The following is a 17,638-nucleotide window of genomic DNA, read 5'->3' on the forward strand; positions in this document are numbered from 1 at the left end:
GTTTTTTTTTTTTTTTTTTATAGCAAATTAATGTATTTAGTCGTGGAAAATTGTGCCTTTTTTCTTGAATATTTTCGACTTTTAGACATCAGAGAAGATCCAGTCTTTTCCTTGGAAATATGTGGAATTAATCTTAAAAATGTCTTTATTTTTTGGGGTAATCCATAGCCACTAATAAATTTCTTTAATATACGTTTGCCACAATGCAATTTTTTTGTATGTGGAAATTATGAGAAAGTCATATTAGGTGTACAAGACAAAATAACTTTACAAAAATAAAGTAACATAAGAACAAAGTTGTTCTTATTAAAGTCATACAGTTGTTTGCACAATTGTGTCAAAGTCCTGATACAATAATGTGATGCTGAGGTACTAAAAAGATTTAGTCTTTTCTTAAACTTACAAGATGCTCAACATTTCCTTTTTTTAATGCATGGGGAAATGTGCCTTTTTGTAAGAGTTCTCAAAATATTACGCACAAAAGGGGGTCGCCATTCTCTTGCTATATTGTTATTACAGGGGTTGCAGGCTGGAAAGTTTGGGAACCTCTGGTCCTAGGATGGGACTTATTTAGTTTCCATTACACAACCCACTTAGGCGTAATCTCTACGAAATATGCTTTTTTTGAAGAAGCGCTTTTCCCTTTTCCACAAAAGTTAACTACATTGTAGCTCTGTTTCTAAGATGGAAAGGCCTAGTTGATTTGGTGAATTTAAATAAAATCAGATAATTATTTTAGGTCTTGAAAATCTCAGGAATTTCAAGACTAATGTTCTGATTAAGACTAATGGGGAGCTCTGTTACACGGAGGGAGCTTAAAGTACAACTGCTGCTTCTCTTCATGGAAAGGAGGCGGTTTGGGCATCTGATCAGTCATGTCTGGATTATATGTCATGTCTGGGCATGGGATGCCTGGAGATCCCCCAGAAACAGCTGGAGAATGTCGGTGGGGAGAGGATGTCTGGGGTTCTCTCCTGGGTCGTTTGGCCCCCGTGACCTGATCTCTGACAAGCAGAAGATGATGGATGGACAGATGATATCCAATTGGATGTATGATTAAAACCTGAATAAAACATAATACTGAAATTATAGACTATGTAAAAGAGATTTACAGGACTGGTTGACCAGTGACCTTAACATTTTTCACTGATTGTTCCCTCAAGACTAATCAGGAAATTACTTCAGAGATCGATTTACTGCAGATTGCCAATATGTTCTGTTTTGAAAAGAGAAATAAACCTTTTATTTCAGAAGCTGGTTGTGACTTCTAAAAGTCTTGTTAAAATAGACCCCTTTCTATAAACGACCAGTTTGTTCTTTTAGACTTATCTTTATTGTCATTCACATTTGCACCACCAAATACATATCTGGACTGGATTTCGTTACAGTGGCTCAAGAAAAGTGTGGAAACAAAACAGCAGCATCATTTTGTACATAGATTTGACAGAATCGCTGCAAAACTAACCCTGAAAAGGGTGGAAAAGTAATTTGTGTATAAAACATAATCATTGTGAAAAATACCAAGAATTGTAAAAATACTGTATAGTGCACATTGTGAAATAACTGAAAAGTATTGGTTAAATGACTCCACTTCATTTGCTGATACAGTGAAGTACAATAAGACTTGTTTTCTTTCTTTATATATAAATAATAAAAAATATTCAACTTTGCCCACATAATTATTAATTGAAGTTTAACACCAGTTAGGCTATTGGGGCAAGTTTGGAACTGAGATGTCATTCAGTGCACATTTGCTACAAACCAAGGACTGGATTGGAAACACTGCTATCTCATGGTCTAGTGCAGGGGTCACCAACATGGGGCCCGTGGGCACTAAGTAATCCTCGCGTACCACATGTAGTGCCCATGAACCTGTTCTAAAAACAGCACAATCCACCAGTGAGCTGCATCCAAAACTTTATTTTATTCTGTTACGCTTCCTGTTTTAATCACACTTGCATTTATGTAGATTTAAAAACAACAACATGTATATCAAAGCATGAAAAATATGTTTATTTTACATAAAGTTAAGGTGAACTCTGAATCTTAATATTCTAGTTCAAAGGTCAGTGCTGGTAGCCCTCCATATGACAAAACAAGTAGCTATCAGTTACAAAATGGTTGGTGACCCCTGTTCTAGTGTGATAACCATACAGTTTTCAACGTATTATAGTAAAGTGTTTTTAATACTGTAAGGGACCAGAATTATTTGTACAGAAATTTATGTTGTGACTCAATTTATGGGCCCTCTTATGCAATAGCTGCGTCGATAATTGACCCACTTACCTTAGACTGCAAAATGTATTGCTTTACAATTATGGCCAATTAAGCCAAATGGCTTTTATCTATTCTGCATGTTATATTCTGATTAACAGGCTCCTTGTTATTATTATTTATGGTAAAAAAAAAAAAAACAATTTATTAATAAGGTTTAAGAAATTACTCGAACAAATACACAATCAGCTGTGTCCTACTTAAAAGCAGCAGCAGAGTTAGATTCCAGTGGAGGCTTTGGGTCCTTTAAGCACCCACCGGGTGCTCTGGCCCTCTCCGGGTGTTAAACCTCCTCGGCTGATGCAGCCTGCAGCGCGTGATTCCTCTCTTGGCATTCACCGCGTGCCTTAATTGTATGGCTAATAAATCAAGGTCCGCCGTGAACACGAGGAGCGGCAATCCTGTCCCCCTGACCGCATCAGGATGAACCCCATCATTACATGTTAGGCTTCCCATCAACGCGGCCTGCGTTTTTACGTGAGGCGCGACGCTGTTCGCAGCCCATTGACCCCGCTCTTTCAGCCGGTGGTCTCCGTCGGATGCTGCAGCGAATGCCTTGATGTAGGATGGCGTGTCTTCAGTCCCAAACGTGTTCCAAGTGAGCCTCGCCGGTGTCGATAACCCAGTTCCGGACATTTGAATAGATGCTGGGTGTGAAGGAGGGGGAAAAAAAGGCTAGATAGTCCAAGCGAGTAGACAGGCTGCAGAAGGATGCCCTGTCAGGTTTCCAGTAAAAAATAAAATGAAAGCCTTGTAATAGCCCAGCTTGACCGTTAAATAACCATAGGTCCACCTTTTGTTTGCTGTTTCTCATCATGAAAGACCGTCCCGGCCTGTCCTCACAGCTGAAGCGGTGACGTCATGACGTGCATCTAGACGTCAGTCTCAGAAAAAAAAAAAGAAAAAAAAAAGGAAAACAACGCTGCCAGCCCATCCACCCCACCCACCTCCCACCAATAATAGCTGACGAGATGGACGCGTTGCTTCATGCCTGCAGAGAAAAGCTGCTGCATTGCGCCGGCCTGAGCGGCGCTGACCAGGGTCCTGAAACCAGATCCACCCGGAACTCAAACGGAACCAGCGACTCCAGTCACATAAAACACCCCAATATGTTAAACTCCGTAGTTATAAAGGTGTGATGGCTTATTGGAATGCGAAATGCATGCTTGAAAATATCTTTTTTACATTTATTTATCCATACTATTTTTATTGATATATATTATTTCATTCTATGATTTTAATTTATGTAAATAAATTGATTAATTCAGAAGCCTAATTTACTTCCTACTCACTTTACTATTTTCATCTGTCTGTTCGCATTTCTAAAGGTATTTAAGAAATATAAAATACAATTTTGCACCACAAACTGACTAACTTTAATACTTTAAGGTGTCTCATTACATGGTCAAATTATTGAGACAATATGTCATTAATGGACAGCAAAACTAACCCCAAATAATAATAATAAAATAATAATAATAATAATAATAATAATAATAATAATAAATAATAAATAATAATAAATTAAGAAAACCTTATGTATCTAATTAATAGCCATTACTTAAAATTATTATTTTTAAAAAGCTTCAAAATTAAAAAAAAAAAATAACTTTGAGGGTACTATGTGAATAATACAAATATGATCAAGCATATTTATTATAGATGGACCAACATATGTGAATTACTCTCCATCCTTATATTCTTGATGATGAGTCGACTCGGTGATTGAACATATAGCCTCAAACAGTGTGTATTTGTATGAAGATAGATTTATGATAAATTACAATCAACAACGTATTAAAGTAAATCTCATAAATAACCCCACCCATGTGAAAATTTGTAACATCTCACAGTTCCCATTGTCAGATACAAAACGCAACTGGCTGGACTTTGATTTGGAGCAAAAAAAGACAAAATCCCAGCTAGAAAGAACCAGACAAATGCAGGAAATGTAAAACAAGTTACATAAACAAGAACCATTTTAGGCAAGGTTGCAACAGCCCAGGAATTAATTAAATTATTCTCACTTTAACACACACAAGTATACAAAATGCATGTAATTATATACAATGTAACAGGGATTAAACACACGACTTTACAGCAAAAACATGTAGTCTGGAGTTAATCCAACAGACATAAAAGTCAATTAAAGATTGTTGTAAAAACAAAATATGTAAAGATCTCAGGGGTCGAAGAGAAACACAGACATAGACATTAATTTTAAAGAAGGCCTCAGTAACATTTAAGACAACAGAGTCTAAACTGGAAACAGTAGAAGAAATTATTTTACAGGAAATATGATTAGAGGAGGACACACCAGTGGACAAAACGAAAAAGAAATCTGATATTATTCTTTTAGAATTATAAAGATTATGTATAGTTTAATAAATATGAATCCTATTGAACAGGATTAGAGGCTGTTTGTTGCAGGTTGCACAGCTAGTGTCTCCATCCCTGGATGACATTCTGTAACTAGGTCATGTGCCTGGCCACTGTTAACATCATTATCAGTGGGAGGGTTTTTAAACTAAGCTTCATAAGTCACATTTGAAGATAAAAAGGTTGATATATTCAATTAATTAATCATACAATCAACCAGGTAAGTGGATAAATAAAATTGGCACATTTTGCAGATTTTTCATTGAACAGCTTGTCTGTATAAACTGTAGAAAAACATAAAAAAGAAAATGCAAGTAAGTAAATAATTCAATTTCTTTTTTAAAGACATTTAGCATTATTGCTTAAAATGCAATAACAGCATATCTTTAGTGTACACCTGAACATTTGTAGCAAAGGATAGAAAAAAAGCTGCAGATGAACTGACATAACATCATTACAGAACTAGCTGCCTCTGTAGAGAAAATGGTCAGAAACGAAAAATAAAAGTGCATAAAGTATCGCCTGCGTATCCCATTCTGGATTTTTAAAGAGATGTTTTATCATCAACCAGCATAATGTTATCAAAATAAAATTTAACCTTTGCAGTATGTGCTGCCCCACTGTTTTAACATGATGGCATGAGCCTTGCATGTGATTGTTTTGATTGACCAGCATGGTGGTTAAAGAAATTTTGTTGTTATAAATTCATTAATTTCTCAGAAGCTTTGGGGACATTTGGCAGGTACATTAACTTTAATAACTACAATACATCTGTGATGTTCTTGTGGGATGTCAATGAGTGGCAGTGACTGAAAAAAGAAGCTGATTAGGTTGGCTCTGTTCTGCCTCCGCGGATGATTTTGCAAAGAAGAAATCCTCATGAAATTTACTCTGGAGACAGCCCTAAGCATCCTCTTCGTCAGACTTTTATTCAACAACACAGTTATTTTCAGTCAGAGGCTTTTTTTAGGACGGCTGTAATACAGATCTCCAAAGGAGATCCGGACTGCCCACAGCCATCTGTATCTATAACAACTCTTTGACGAAGCATGCACAATATGAGTTACAATGACCTTTGATTAATCTTTGATATTAGTAAAGTTTTGTTGTTTTTTTTTTCATTTGAATTGTAAATTATTTTCAGGAAGAGGAAACAAAAGACTTAGCACTGTTGTGTAACATGTAATATATTGTTTCTAGCCTTTGCTTTAAGTTAAAGCAAAGGCTAGAAAAAACAACAATAATAAAATTATTATGAGTGTAATTGCATAATCTACTTATATAAAAGTAAAGGTTCTCTTGAGCAAATCAATCTTTCTTAAATACACTTTCTTATTAATGTTTGTACAAAGCCACTCTAATGTAATATTGTTGTGCAGGATAGCTTTGAGTAGTAAAAATATTCAGAAAGTTTCTTCATTTCAGATCAACAGCATGTATGCAGACTTGACAGACATTCTTGACATGACGACAGAGAGAAAGCTCTCCCTCCAAAAGAAAAAAACACTGTGCTGTATTTTTCTACATAATTCCCCTCCTTATCAAAATAAAATAATAACATAAATATAATTTACTAAATTTGTTGACTAACTACAGTTGATCTAAACGTAAGGGCATTCTGTGTCAAACCACAATAATCTGGCTGTTATCCTGCAGGTCGACACGTTGAGCATCTCCAAAGATAAGGAAGATCCCAAGGCCTGTGACATTTACTAAAGTGATGATGGAGAAGACCGTGGCCCACGACAAGGTGACTTCGATCAGGTAGCCCGAGAAGGACACCAGAACCAGACCTGCTCAACACAGAGCAGACACTCGACATCGGTGACAGAGCTTGGAAAAACATTAGATGTCAGGAAGATTTTAGATTTTGTTACGTACCCATTAAGGCTCCCATCATATTCATAAAACCTGGTGGAGATGAGGAAGACATCTGGTAAATATCGACTAACAGGAACAAATAAAAAAAAAAAAAAAAAAAAGAGTGTTAAATAGAGCCTCACCATAGAGTGCACCAGCACATGATGGAGTGAGATCTTGCACATTTACAGCAACACCACTGAAACACATTAAAAAACAATAAATAATATTAGCATCAAATGTTTGACAAGATCTACAAAACATTCATGTATTGGTTGAAAATGTTCCTCTTTCTACTGTTAAAGGGGACACATCATGCAAAATCCACTTTTTTTAGCCCTTAAATACATTTTGTTGTGTATTTTGAGTCTCAAGGAGTGCAGAAAATTTGAAATGAAGCTAAAGCGCAAGTTCAATCGAAGAAACTCATCGCCTGCCTCCGTCCAATCCGAGGCCGATCCGCCTCTGATGTGAGCCAATCAGCTTCGGACCGCACCTCCATGAAGCCCAATCAGCATCCCGCGCTCATCTTAAAAGCAACTTCAAATTCCCGTCACAGCCTGCCAACCAGCAAGCGCAAACAGCATCGCATCATGTTGGATTACGAATCAGATGTCCGATTCAACCCACCCCCAACCCCTTCTCCACCATCGTAGCTGAGTTCATCTAGCTTCCAAGACGTTCCTCCATCCTCAACCCATCAGAGTGTTTTCTCCCAGTCTTCAGCACTCCCTATCACCTCGTTATTGGTCCGGCAGAAGACCACCATGTTGGGCCCGGTTCTGCAAGAGGTTTCTTCCCAAAGGGGAGTTTTTCCTCTCCACAGTCGCTTCAAGCTTGCTCATCATGGACAGTTCATGCAAACCTGTGTTTATCAAGTTGCACATCTAGCTCAAACAGATCATCATATGGACTGAACAAAACTTCTATCTCCACTCCACCACCAGTTTTAGACCTGGGGGGAATATCCCTGTTCTCATACATCTACTTATGCATATTAAAGTATAATTCAGCATTAATGTTCCTGCCGAGGTCTGAGCGCCAAAGACTTCAAAATATTGTGTCAATAAAATCCTTCTAATTGCCATTTCTTTCTCTGTGAGTTTTTCAGATTGAATTTAGTCTCTCCAACGCTGCGTAGATATCTGTATATGCTGTTTTGGTCATAATTTTCAAGCAGTTCAGTTTTCTCCATTCTTCATTATATATTTTAAACAATTGTGTCACAGTATTTGCTGCGGAGCTGCTAAACAAAGTCATTGACTTCTGGCTAACCAATTTTTTTTGTATTTCTCTGAGCGATTTTGTAGTCCAAGCTCAAAGATGCTGAAGCTACAAATGAATAAGTGAAAAAAAATTGCCTTTTGGATGTATTAACTTCCACAATTCGCACCGCCCCCCAGCATGCTACAAAAATGGCTGATCAGGGTGGAGTGGAGCGCTCTGCGATCTGTGGCGATTGGTGTGTGAAGTGGCTCATTTGTATTTAAAGAGTCAGCACCAAAATTAGTGGCTCTCAGATGCACCTCAGAAAAGGGCAGAAAGAGCGGCGTAACAACAACCAAAGCATTGCAGTTCCACTTTATATAGACCACAACTCAATGATTTAAGTATGAAAAGAAAGAAAATAAAACCATGATAGGTCCCCTTTACAGTCGCTGTCCAAACCTTTTATCACTCCATGCTATGGCAGCTTTGTAAACACGGAGTGTTCTCGCTCATCTAACATACCCTCCGGTGAAGGTGGACAAGCCGACGGCAGCAGAAATGAAGACCACTGCAGTAGTAAAGGGGACAACTCCAGACAGAGGTAAGATGAACATACTGGAGAGGCCCATAGCACCAAACTGCAGAGGGAGGACAGGAAGGTTATGAAGGGAATTAAAAGCAAATATCACAATACGAAGTTAATATTGGCACACGATGCAATTGTCTTGGCGAGCCCCTTCTTCTGTGGTCCAAACACAAACGAAAGGTATTTAAAAATGCTTTTTTTATTTTCACAACTATAATAATTTTATCAAAAATGTCAACTGTATTTTAAAGAATCTCTGTACCGTGTAGAATAGCTCATTTTCGATTTGACTAGTCTAGAAATTTTTAGATTTATAGCAAGTGAAGACCAAATGCTGTCCAGATTCCTTAAAAAATTAAAGTGCCCAATTAGATAGCAGCTTTAACTCCAGCCAAAGTGTACAATCATATTTTCTTACAGTGTTTCCACTATGCACACTACCGGGGGTATTTCACGACATGTGAAAGTAAGTGATAGAAAACTTTATTGGGGTGCCCATAAAGCTGTGCTGCCCTGGGCAGAGAGCCATCTCAAGAATCTGTAAAACAAAAACACAACTTCACTCAAGCTTCTTTCTTCAGCCTTCCTTGCCTCGTAACTAAAGGAAAAGGCTAAGTTTATTCATGCCAGGGTTATTATTTCCCTGAATAAAATTTAATAAAATAAAATTGAATGACAAAAATGAAGATGTGACCCAACTCTCCATGTTCTGTTTCATCCTGCTGTTGTAACAAAATGCAACTCCCCCACCCACCATTAACTGCTGTATATTTGAAACAAACAGCACCCATCCCACAATGCTTTAGTTTATAAAAATCACAGTAATGTCCCTGTACTTACTTGCATTATTTTTCTCACAGTTGCAACACCATATCCTACAGAAAAACATATAAAAGATTAACATTTGGATTTCCACAAATGAAAGACAACTTTAGGAATCATTTCTTTTTACCTCTGGTGATGAGGAAATCTGAAACAAATCCTCCACCAAGAGCCGACGGGATCGCTGTTAACCATGGAACTACGTTGTACACCCAAGGCTGCAGGAATACATACAAAGTTATAGAAACTAGACACAAAAACTGGAAACAGCAAATCTGAGTGAGACTTAAAGTTTGGGATACATCTATTGAGATTTATTGGCCAACAAGCAGCATGTGGAGGGATTACCGTTGCATGAGGAAATGATTCTTTGAAGTACGTTGGCAGCCATGATAACAGAGTGTAGGACGTGCTGCATGTGCACATATGAGCGAACACCATGGCCCTGAGATGGAGGATGGGGGACAGAGTCAGGTCAAAATGCTTGCAAAATCATTTAACCATCCATTAATTGGCAATTAAAAAATGTAAAAGCTGTACCAAACTGGAGGCTTTCTAAAAAGGTACAGCCAGCGTTTGCTGGACAAACTTGATTGAACGTGGCTTCTTTTTTCCATCTGCTTCATTGTAACATCACCTGAGCGACATGTTGAAGATCATTTAAGAACCGTGGGGTGCAGCATATAAACACAAAACAGACATTCAACATTTCAGAAGTTACATTTTGTAAAAGGTGTCAAATTTGATGTAGTTACATAAAAACATGTGTCTTTTGGTGTTTTTCACATTTTATTTAGCTTTATTGATGCATTCTGTATTGTATTTTGGTTTACTTAGTACAATTGTTATTTCCTGCATCTTTTTGATTTTGTTTTGCTGTACCTTAAAGGGTTCCTCACTTTTACAACTTGGTCTTTACTTATTAGTCTTTCTTTTTACTTTATATTTATTATTCAAGCACTGTCTTACACAAATATATACAAACTTCCATCCATGTATTTATAATTTATTTTATAAATGGATTTATAATGTTTAAATTCCAAATCTGGCACATATTACTTATTAGTCTTTTAACAGGTTTTCTTATTCATTCTTTCATTTTTGCTTCTTCTTCTTCTCATTATTGTTATCATTATCTTATACTTGTTTTTCATTATTTACTCTTATCTTGATAGTTATCTATTCTTTTATGTTTGTTTTTCGTTTATGCTTTTCATTATTCATTGTTGTTTTTTTTACAGAGTTATACAATGTGTTCTTTATTATTTAAGTGTTTTTATTGGATTTTTTTAATTGTCTTGTTATAGTAGTTATCTTTTACTGTGTTTGCGTTTATTGTTCTATACATTTTATATTTAAACATATATTGTATTTAGATCATTTTACTATGACTCTGCCATTTCCCCAGTAATTTTTTTCTACTCGCATTTTAATTGTCTTTTTAGTAGTTTGGTATACAATATTATAATATAGTAAATGAAATAAACATGTGCAGTATTTACCCCAGTTGGATTAACTAATGTTTCCACATTAGTTAATCCAACTGTTTTCCCCTATTTTTCTCATCTCTTCTGTCTTTTGATACTTCAAACACAGCAGCTGAATTTCTCTTTCGTGGTTGTTATTATTGTTTCTTTATATTTCTGGAATATATACTTCATTGTTACAGTTTTCCCAGCTAAAAAGCACCTTGTGTTATTCCATTATCTTTTCTGAAAGCCTCATATAAAGGTCTAATAATAATTTGACTAATTTTGCATCTTTCTTTGCAATCTCAAGGCGATGAAGCCAAAACCCATACCCCAGGAAGTACACTAAACCAAGATATTAGCAGAAACGATAATTAAGCACAAAATTTATATAATTTTATTTACTGTGGCTATTGCATTTAAGAAGGAAACGTGTCAAGAAGCAATGTTTACCTCTTAATAAGTAATACCACACTGTAATGGCCCAGAGTCCAGCCAGGAAACCAGTGCAGTAGAACATGCTTTCCCAGCCGTTCCTGTCGAGCAGGACGGACCCCATTCCACCTGCCAACAGCGTCCTGAAACAAACAGGGAAATGATTGGTGCAATCAGTAATAAACGCTTGTGTAAATGTAAAGTAATGCCTACCCAAGGTGAGTGCCGCTGTGCATGGCGCTCATTAAAAACCCTCTCTCAGCCTCCACAACACGCTGCGAGCACAGGCTTGCCAAAGACGGAAAAAAAACACCTGCAAGACATTAAAAGACTGCTAGAGTCAGTTCTAGGAGCTTCAGCGGGTCCGGTGCAACTACGCGTATACTCTGTCAGCATTTGTTCTGACAGAGAGAGCGAGAGTGTAGATTAGTTTACCAAAATATACAACCATGTGACTTTAACTAGATACAGTGAAATGCTCCTATGAGCACTTATTTGTTCAGAGAAGCTGCTATCAGTGCTGACCTTGCAGTAGTCCCATCAGGATTCTGGCCACCGTCATCAGAGCGAGGGTGTGGGAGCCCATGTGGGCCAGCACAGGAGTCCCAGCTGTGATCACAGCCCATGAAGCTGCAGAGATGAACAGGACACGCTCTCCCCCCACTCTGCAGAGCAGCAAATATTACCAGAAGGAAATCCTGAAACTCTAAACCTCACTTTAAAAACACACAGACTGTGAAGTTAATGAAGTTATTGTTGAAGTGAAACCACGCGTGCCACTCTGAATGAATCGCTTACTTGTCGCTGGCATGTCCTCCCAGGATCTGAGTGAAACAGTAGCCCCAGAAGAAGCCGCCCAGGACGAGGCCGGAGTCGATTTTACTCCAGTGGAAAGTGGCTGCCATTGAGACGGCGCAGACCGGCATGGTCATCCGGGCACAGTACAGGAGGCAGGTGCCCAGAAACAGCATCACCATCCATTTTCGAGCCAGAGATCTGCAAATAACTGCGGCTTAATGACATGCATAAACTGGTATGGAGCTAGAAAAAAAGTTTTGCACGAAGTATGATTCATAAATAAATGAACCAACACAAAATAAAGGATAGTAGTGGAATGGAACTGAATAATATAACCATCCATTGTCCAGACCCACTTGTCAGCAGTCATTTGGGTGAGAGGCAGGATACACCCTGGCCTGGTCGTAACTCTATTACAGGGAAACACAGAGACAAACAGAACAACCAAACACATGCACACCTCAAGGCAATTTAGAGAACTAATTAGCCTAACAGACATGTTTTTGAACTGTGGGAGGAAGCTGGAGTATTCAGAGAGAATCCAGACATGCACAGGAAGAACATGCACAGTCCATGCAGACAGACCTCAGGCCGGGATTCAAACCCAGGAACTTGCTGATGTGAGGCAACAGCGTAACAAACTGAGAATGTGCATTTTTTAAGATTAGAAATCTAAAATGCATGGCATGCGTTTCTGTCCAGCCCCCTTTACTATGATATATCTCAATACAACCTATATGCCTTCAATCTTGAGCACGGTTTGGATATAAAGCAATAGCCAAACTTGTTAACACGTCATAGAGCACTGATGTTGAAATCTGTTTCATCTGTACAAAATGCCATGTTTCAGTTGACCCTCATTAAGCAGGTATGAATGAAGAACCGAAACTAACTCAGAATAAAAATAAAAGTAGGAATATATAAATGCCCCCAATAAAGAAACCAGTACACTTTAAATGTACCAATTTAAAAAAATTTTTTTTTTTTTATGGGATTTGTTTAAAATATCCTATTTGGTACCATGTTTTATAATTTAAGTGACTTTCGCATTATTTTCTAGAACTGTTCCCTGGATAACTATTGTACGGGCGCACTTGATTTGCACACAGCTCCTGCTCCTTCACAGGGAGAACATGCAAACTCCATGCAGAAACACCAGGCTGGGATCTGAACACAGGACTTTCTCGCTGCAAGGCAACAGTGCTACCCACTGCTCTAATGACGTAAATGAAATAAAAACATGAAACAAAAAATGTGAAGGAGTTAAATTATGATCAAAAGCTTGAATAAACGTGTTCGAAATAAATAAAAAGGGAAAAAGTGGAAGTCAATTAAATTAAAAAAAACACATGGTAAAGTAATAAATGGGATATTTCAAACAAAGACATTAATAAATATTATTCCCACCTGTTGAATGAATTCGTACATTTTATTGGGCCATTTATGTATTTTCAGCTTCTATTTTTAATTATTTCAGTATTGATTTGTTGCTGTAACCCTGTGTGTAGCGAAAAGAACCGGTCACATTGAAAGTTTATAAAATAAATACATTTTTTTTTCACTTTAGAGTTGGGGTATTTGTTGAGGCAATGTTACAACTCAATAAAAAAATTTAAATGAGCTTCTCCCTTCATGTCAAAAGGCCCCTTTGGGCAAATAGTTTAGGGGGGATTTTGAATAAAACAAAAGTTACAGCAGAGCAAGTAGAGACATGAGGGCAAAGTGTTGCGCCACAGATGCACAGACGGCGAAAAACGCGCAGCTTCTTTTTTTTTTTTTTTTTTTAATTGGCAATCCCGAATCAAGCGTTGTAGAAACTCAGACAGGGTGTTGGTGTTATTAAAATAAACTCTTGACTGTTGGTAACACCTCAGAGCAAATCTTATCACGGCATACAGTAAACTTCCTGTATTGTGTTCCAGACCGCATTAAACCTCATTCAGCGCCGTGTTCTGGAAGTCCTTGAGAATTAAAAGTTCAGTGTAGAAACAAAGCCTCACCTCGGCCACAGATTCTGGTTCTCCAAGTCTTCCGCCGGTTCATCGGGTCCGTGGAGGTTCAGATCCAAGGGAGAAGCCTTTAAATCCCTGACGTGTCCTGCTGCGGGGTTTCCAGCCATTCAACCAGCACCGCTCTCCTCTCCGCACCCGCAGCTCTTCCGCACTGACGGCCGATCTTCCTCATATCCGCCGAAACAAACCGACCAAACTGATCCGACTTGTTGACACTGGTGTCAAGTGATTTCCATTCCTGACACTAGATGTCTGAGAGGTGCTTTCACCGGAATGGGACATTTACATGTGTGTGTGCTCCATAAAAGGACAGAGGTGCGCCTCAAAGGTGCTTTTTGTTTTTCATCTGAATAGTGGGTCTGGTCTTGTGGATTCTCCCAATTTGAAGAAAGACAAGTACAATTTAAAAGAAGGTACAGCTCTAGTACAGTGATAAAGGATAAATTGGAGTAATCTGGCAAAAGTGCATCATTGGCGGGTATGTTCCATTTTAATTCAGTTTATAAGGTCAATTCATAAAGACAGATTGGTCAAAAGTCTTTCTATTAAATAGTCTCTTCGCTAATTCTGGTGCATTTACAGAAATGTAAATTATTGTGCATTCTTCCTGGTAAATAAATCCATAAAATAAAGAAATCTAAGGCAGCTTTCACTCCTGCATGAGCGTGGAGCGACAGTGGAGAGTCACTTGCATTGGGTTGATTTCGCAGCAACCCCTCATGTCGGGCATGGATGTCACAACTGTCATGATTTGGGTTTGATTATGGTTTATGTTTATTTGATTAATTACTTCACTCTCCTGCCTTAAGTTAAGTTTCTATTTTAGGTTCTGTCTTAGTTTTGGTTTATGTCATAGTTTGGGTTTTGATTTTGTTTATGTTATCAATTCACTTGGCCTTCTTCTTCTTCTTCTTCTTTATGGTTTTTTCTGGCGGTTGGCACGCAACGAAACGGTGCATTACCGCCACCAACTGGTTTGGAGTGTGGATCAGAATGACTTATACTACCTAAAATAAATTAAACCAACCTACCAAAATAAAACAAACACCCAAAAAAAATAAATAAATAAATAAATAAAATAAAAATTAAATCCTATCAATTAAATTACTTAGTCTAAGATAATGAAACATAATCCCATAACACTCATCTCTTGAATTACTTCTAAGCATTTCTATTAAATCAAATTTTATTCTTTTCCTTTTTAAATTTTTAACCATTTCCCTTCTTTCTTCTTCATATTTCTTACAGTATATCATAATATGCTCAACTGTTTCTTGTTCCCCACAATACTCACATCTTCCAGTGTTATGCTTCCCTATTTTGAATAATGTTCCATTTAATCCAGTGTGCCCAAATCTAAGTCTTGATATGATTGTTTCTTCCCTTCTGCTCCTCCCTGCACAACTCATTTCTCCCACTCTCCTCTGAATCATGTACAGCCACCGTCCTTTCCTCTCTTCCTCCCATTGCTTTTGCCACCTTTCCTTCATCTTCTGTTTAATAATGCTCTTTACTTCCATCTTACTAACTTTAATTGAGATATCAATGTTTTCTCTAATTGTAGCCTCCTTTGCAACCTTATCTGCCTTTTCATTTCCTTTTATTCCCATATGTGCTGGTACCCACAAAAATATAACTGTAATTCCCATCATTTGAATTCTGAACAATGTTTGCTTGGATTTCTATTAAAATATCTGGTCTACTATCTGAATGACTTCTCTGTAAACTGATTAATGATGAAGATGAATCTGAACAAATTATTACTCTCATTGGTCTTATTTCCTCTACCCATTGTACTGCCAACAGAATTGCTACCATTTCTCCTGTGTATACTGATATGTTATCACTGATCCTCTTTCCTATTGTAATTTTAAACTCTGGAACAATAACTGATACTCCTATCTTATTAACTAAACTTTTTGATGCATCTGTGTATATCTGAATGAAACTATAATAACTGTTAATATATTTCTGTATTGTATCTGAATTCAAAATAAACTCCCTATCTTTGTTTTTCTTTTTTAATAATTTCAAATCTACTTTTGCTTCAGGTACTATCCAAGGTGGAACTGCTGGCATTGGTACTGTCGGACTGAAAATTAAATCAACTAATTCTAACTCTGTTGCTTTTTGTTTAACTGTCCATCCAAAGCTATTTTTCTCCCTTTTCTCCATTTCCCAACAAGACTTTAAAGTGCTTTGTGCTGGATGATTATCACTATGACCTTTTAAATTAGCCCAATAATTTAAAGACAACTGAGTTCTTCTCAGCTCTAATGGCATTTCTCCCATTTCCACCTGGAGTGCTGCTGTTGGAGTTGTTTTAAATGCCCCTGTACATAATCTCAAAGCCTGAAACTGGATGTTGTCTAACTTTTTTAAAGATGAACTCGATGCAGATCCATACACCACACAACCATAATCCAATACTGACCTAATTAATCCGCAGTAAATGGCCTTCAATGCTTTTCTATCAGCTCCCCAATCACTTCCCACCAAACATCTCATAACATTTAACACCTTCCTACATTTGTCCTGTATTTTCTGTATATGTACACTCCATGTTATCCCCTCGTCAAACCATAACCCCAAAAACTTAAAGTGTTTTACTCTTTCTAATTCTTGATTATACATTTTTAGTTTTATCTCTGTACTAATTCTTTTCTTTGTAAAAAACATTGTCTTTGTCTTATCTACTGAGAATTTGAAACCCCATTTATATGACCACTGTTCTATTTCTGTTATTGCATCCTGTAACTTTTTAATAATAAATTTCAAATTTTTCCCCCTCTTCCAAATTGCCCCATCATCCGCAAAAAGAGAAAACCCCATCCCATTCCCTATTTCCTTGAAAACATCATTAATTAATATAGAGAATAATAAAGGACTCACTATACTCCCTTGAGGTGTTCCGTTCTCTACCCTATATTTCCTCGAATAATTCTTCCCTATTCTAACTTGTATTAATCTCCCTTGTAAAAAATCCTTAATCCATCTAAATATTCGTCCTTTAATTCCTAATTGACACAGTCTAATTAACAATCCTTCTCTCCACATCATATCATACGCCTTCTCTATGTCAAAGAAGACAGCCACCACACTTTCTTTGTTAACCTGTGCTTTTCTAATTTCATGTTCTAAACATACAGCTGGATCCATTGTATTTCTCCCTTTCCTAAAACCACTTTGGTATTTAGCTATATATCCTTTCTTTTCCATATAATATGTTAGCCTTTCATTTATCATTTTCTCCATTATCTTACATATGTTAGATGTTAAAGCAATTGGTCTATAATTTCCTGGATTAGTAGTATCTTTTCCTGGTTTGCGTATTGGCACCACCACAGCCTCCTTCCAGCTCTGTGGCAGTTTCCCATCCTCCCATACTTTATTATATAATTCTAGTAATACTTCCTTTGATTTTTCATTGAGTTGATTTATCATTACATAACAAATTTGATCCTTTCCTGGTGCTGACGTCTTAGATTTCTGGATAGCACGTTTTAGTTCTGTCATTGTAAAAGGTTTGTTTAATAAATCATTATAATTTTCTTCTTGTTGTAACTCTTCATTCTCCCTTACAGTTTTTTCTCTCCCTCTTTTTCCTTCTTCACTAATATTATCTGAGCTGTGAATTTTTACAAAAGTTTTAGCCAGCATCTCTGCCTTCTCCTCATCTCTCACTGCTATTATTTGTCCATCTTTTAAAACTGGGTATCCATACTCTCGTTTTATACCATTCATTCTTTTTATCATACCCCAAACTTTACCAATCTCTGTCTCTCTTCCTACTG

At 37.2% G+C, this 17,638-nt stretch overlaps 1 protein-coding gene across 3 annotated transcripts; it reads right to left on the minus strand.

Moving 5' to 3' along the window:
- Positions 1-4,025: 4,025 nt before the first annotated feature.
- On the minus strand, positions 4,026-14,189 carry LOC105935247 (solute carrier family 17 member 9). 3 transcript variants are annotated; one of them, XM_012875557.3, is made up of 13 exons: positions 13,833-14,186; positions 11,833-12,030; positions 11,560-11,699; positions 11,248-11,347; positions 11,053-11,177; positions 9,671-9,767; positions 9,479-9,575; positions 9,261-9,348; positions 9,149-9,183; positions 8,245-8,360; positions 6,657-6,712; positions 6,535-6,564; positions 4,026-6,446 (listed from the first exon to the last, which is right to left on the minus strand). In XM_012875557.3, the coding sequence occupies exons 1-13, from the start codon at positions 13,949-13,951 to the stop codon at positions 6,277-6,279; spliced, it is 1,371 nt and encodes a 456-aa protein (XP_012731011.2). In that variant the 5' UTR covers positions 13,952-14,186; the 3' UTR covers positions 4,026-6,276. The 3 variants fall into 3 exon arrangements, 2 of the variants coding, with proteins under 2 accessions (XP_012731011.2, XP_021178765.2); XM_021323090.2 differs by lacking the exon at positions 8,245-8,360; XR_004931667.1 differs by lacking the exon at positions 4,026-6,446 and having other exon boundaries at positions 6,539-6,564; positions 8,182-8,360; positions 13,833-14,189.
- Positions 14,190-17,638: the final 3,449 nt, after the last annotated feature.

Source organism: Fundulus heteroclitus, chromosome 1 (assembly GCF_011125445.2).
Source record: "Fundulus heteroclitus isolate FHET01 chromosome 1, MU-UCD_Fhet_4.1, whole genome shotgun sequence".
Lineage (NCBI taxonomy): Eukaryota > Metazoa > Chordata > Actinopteri > Cyprinodontiformes > Fundulidae > Fundulus > Fundulus heteroclitus.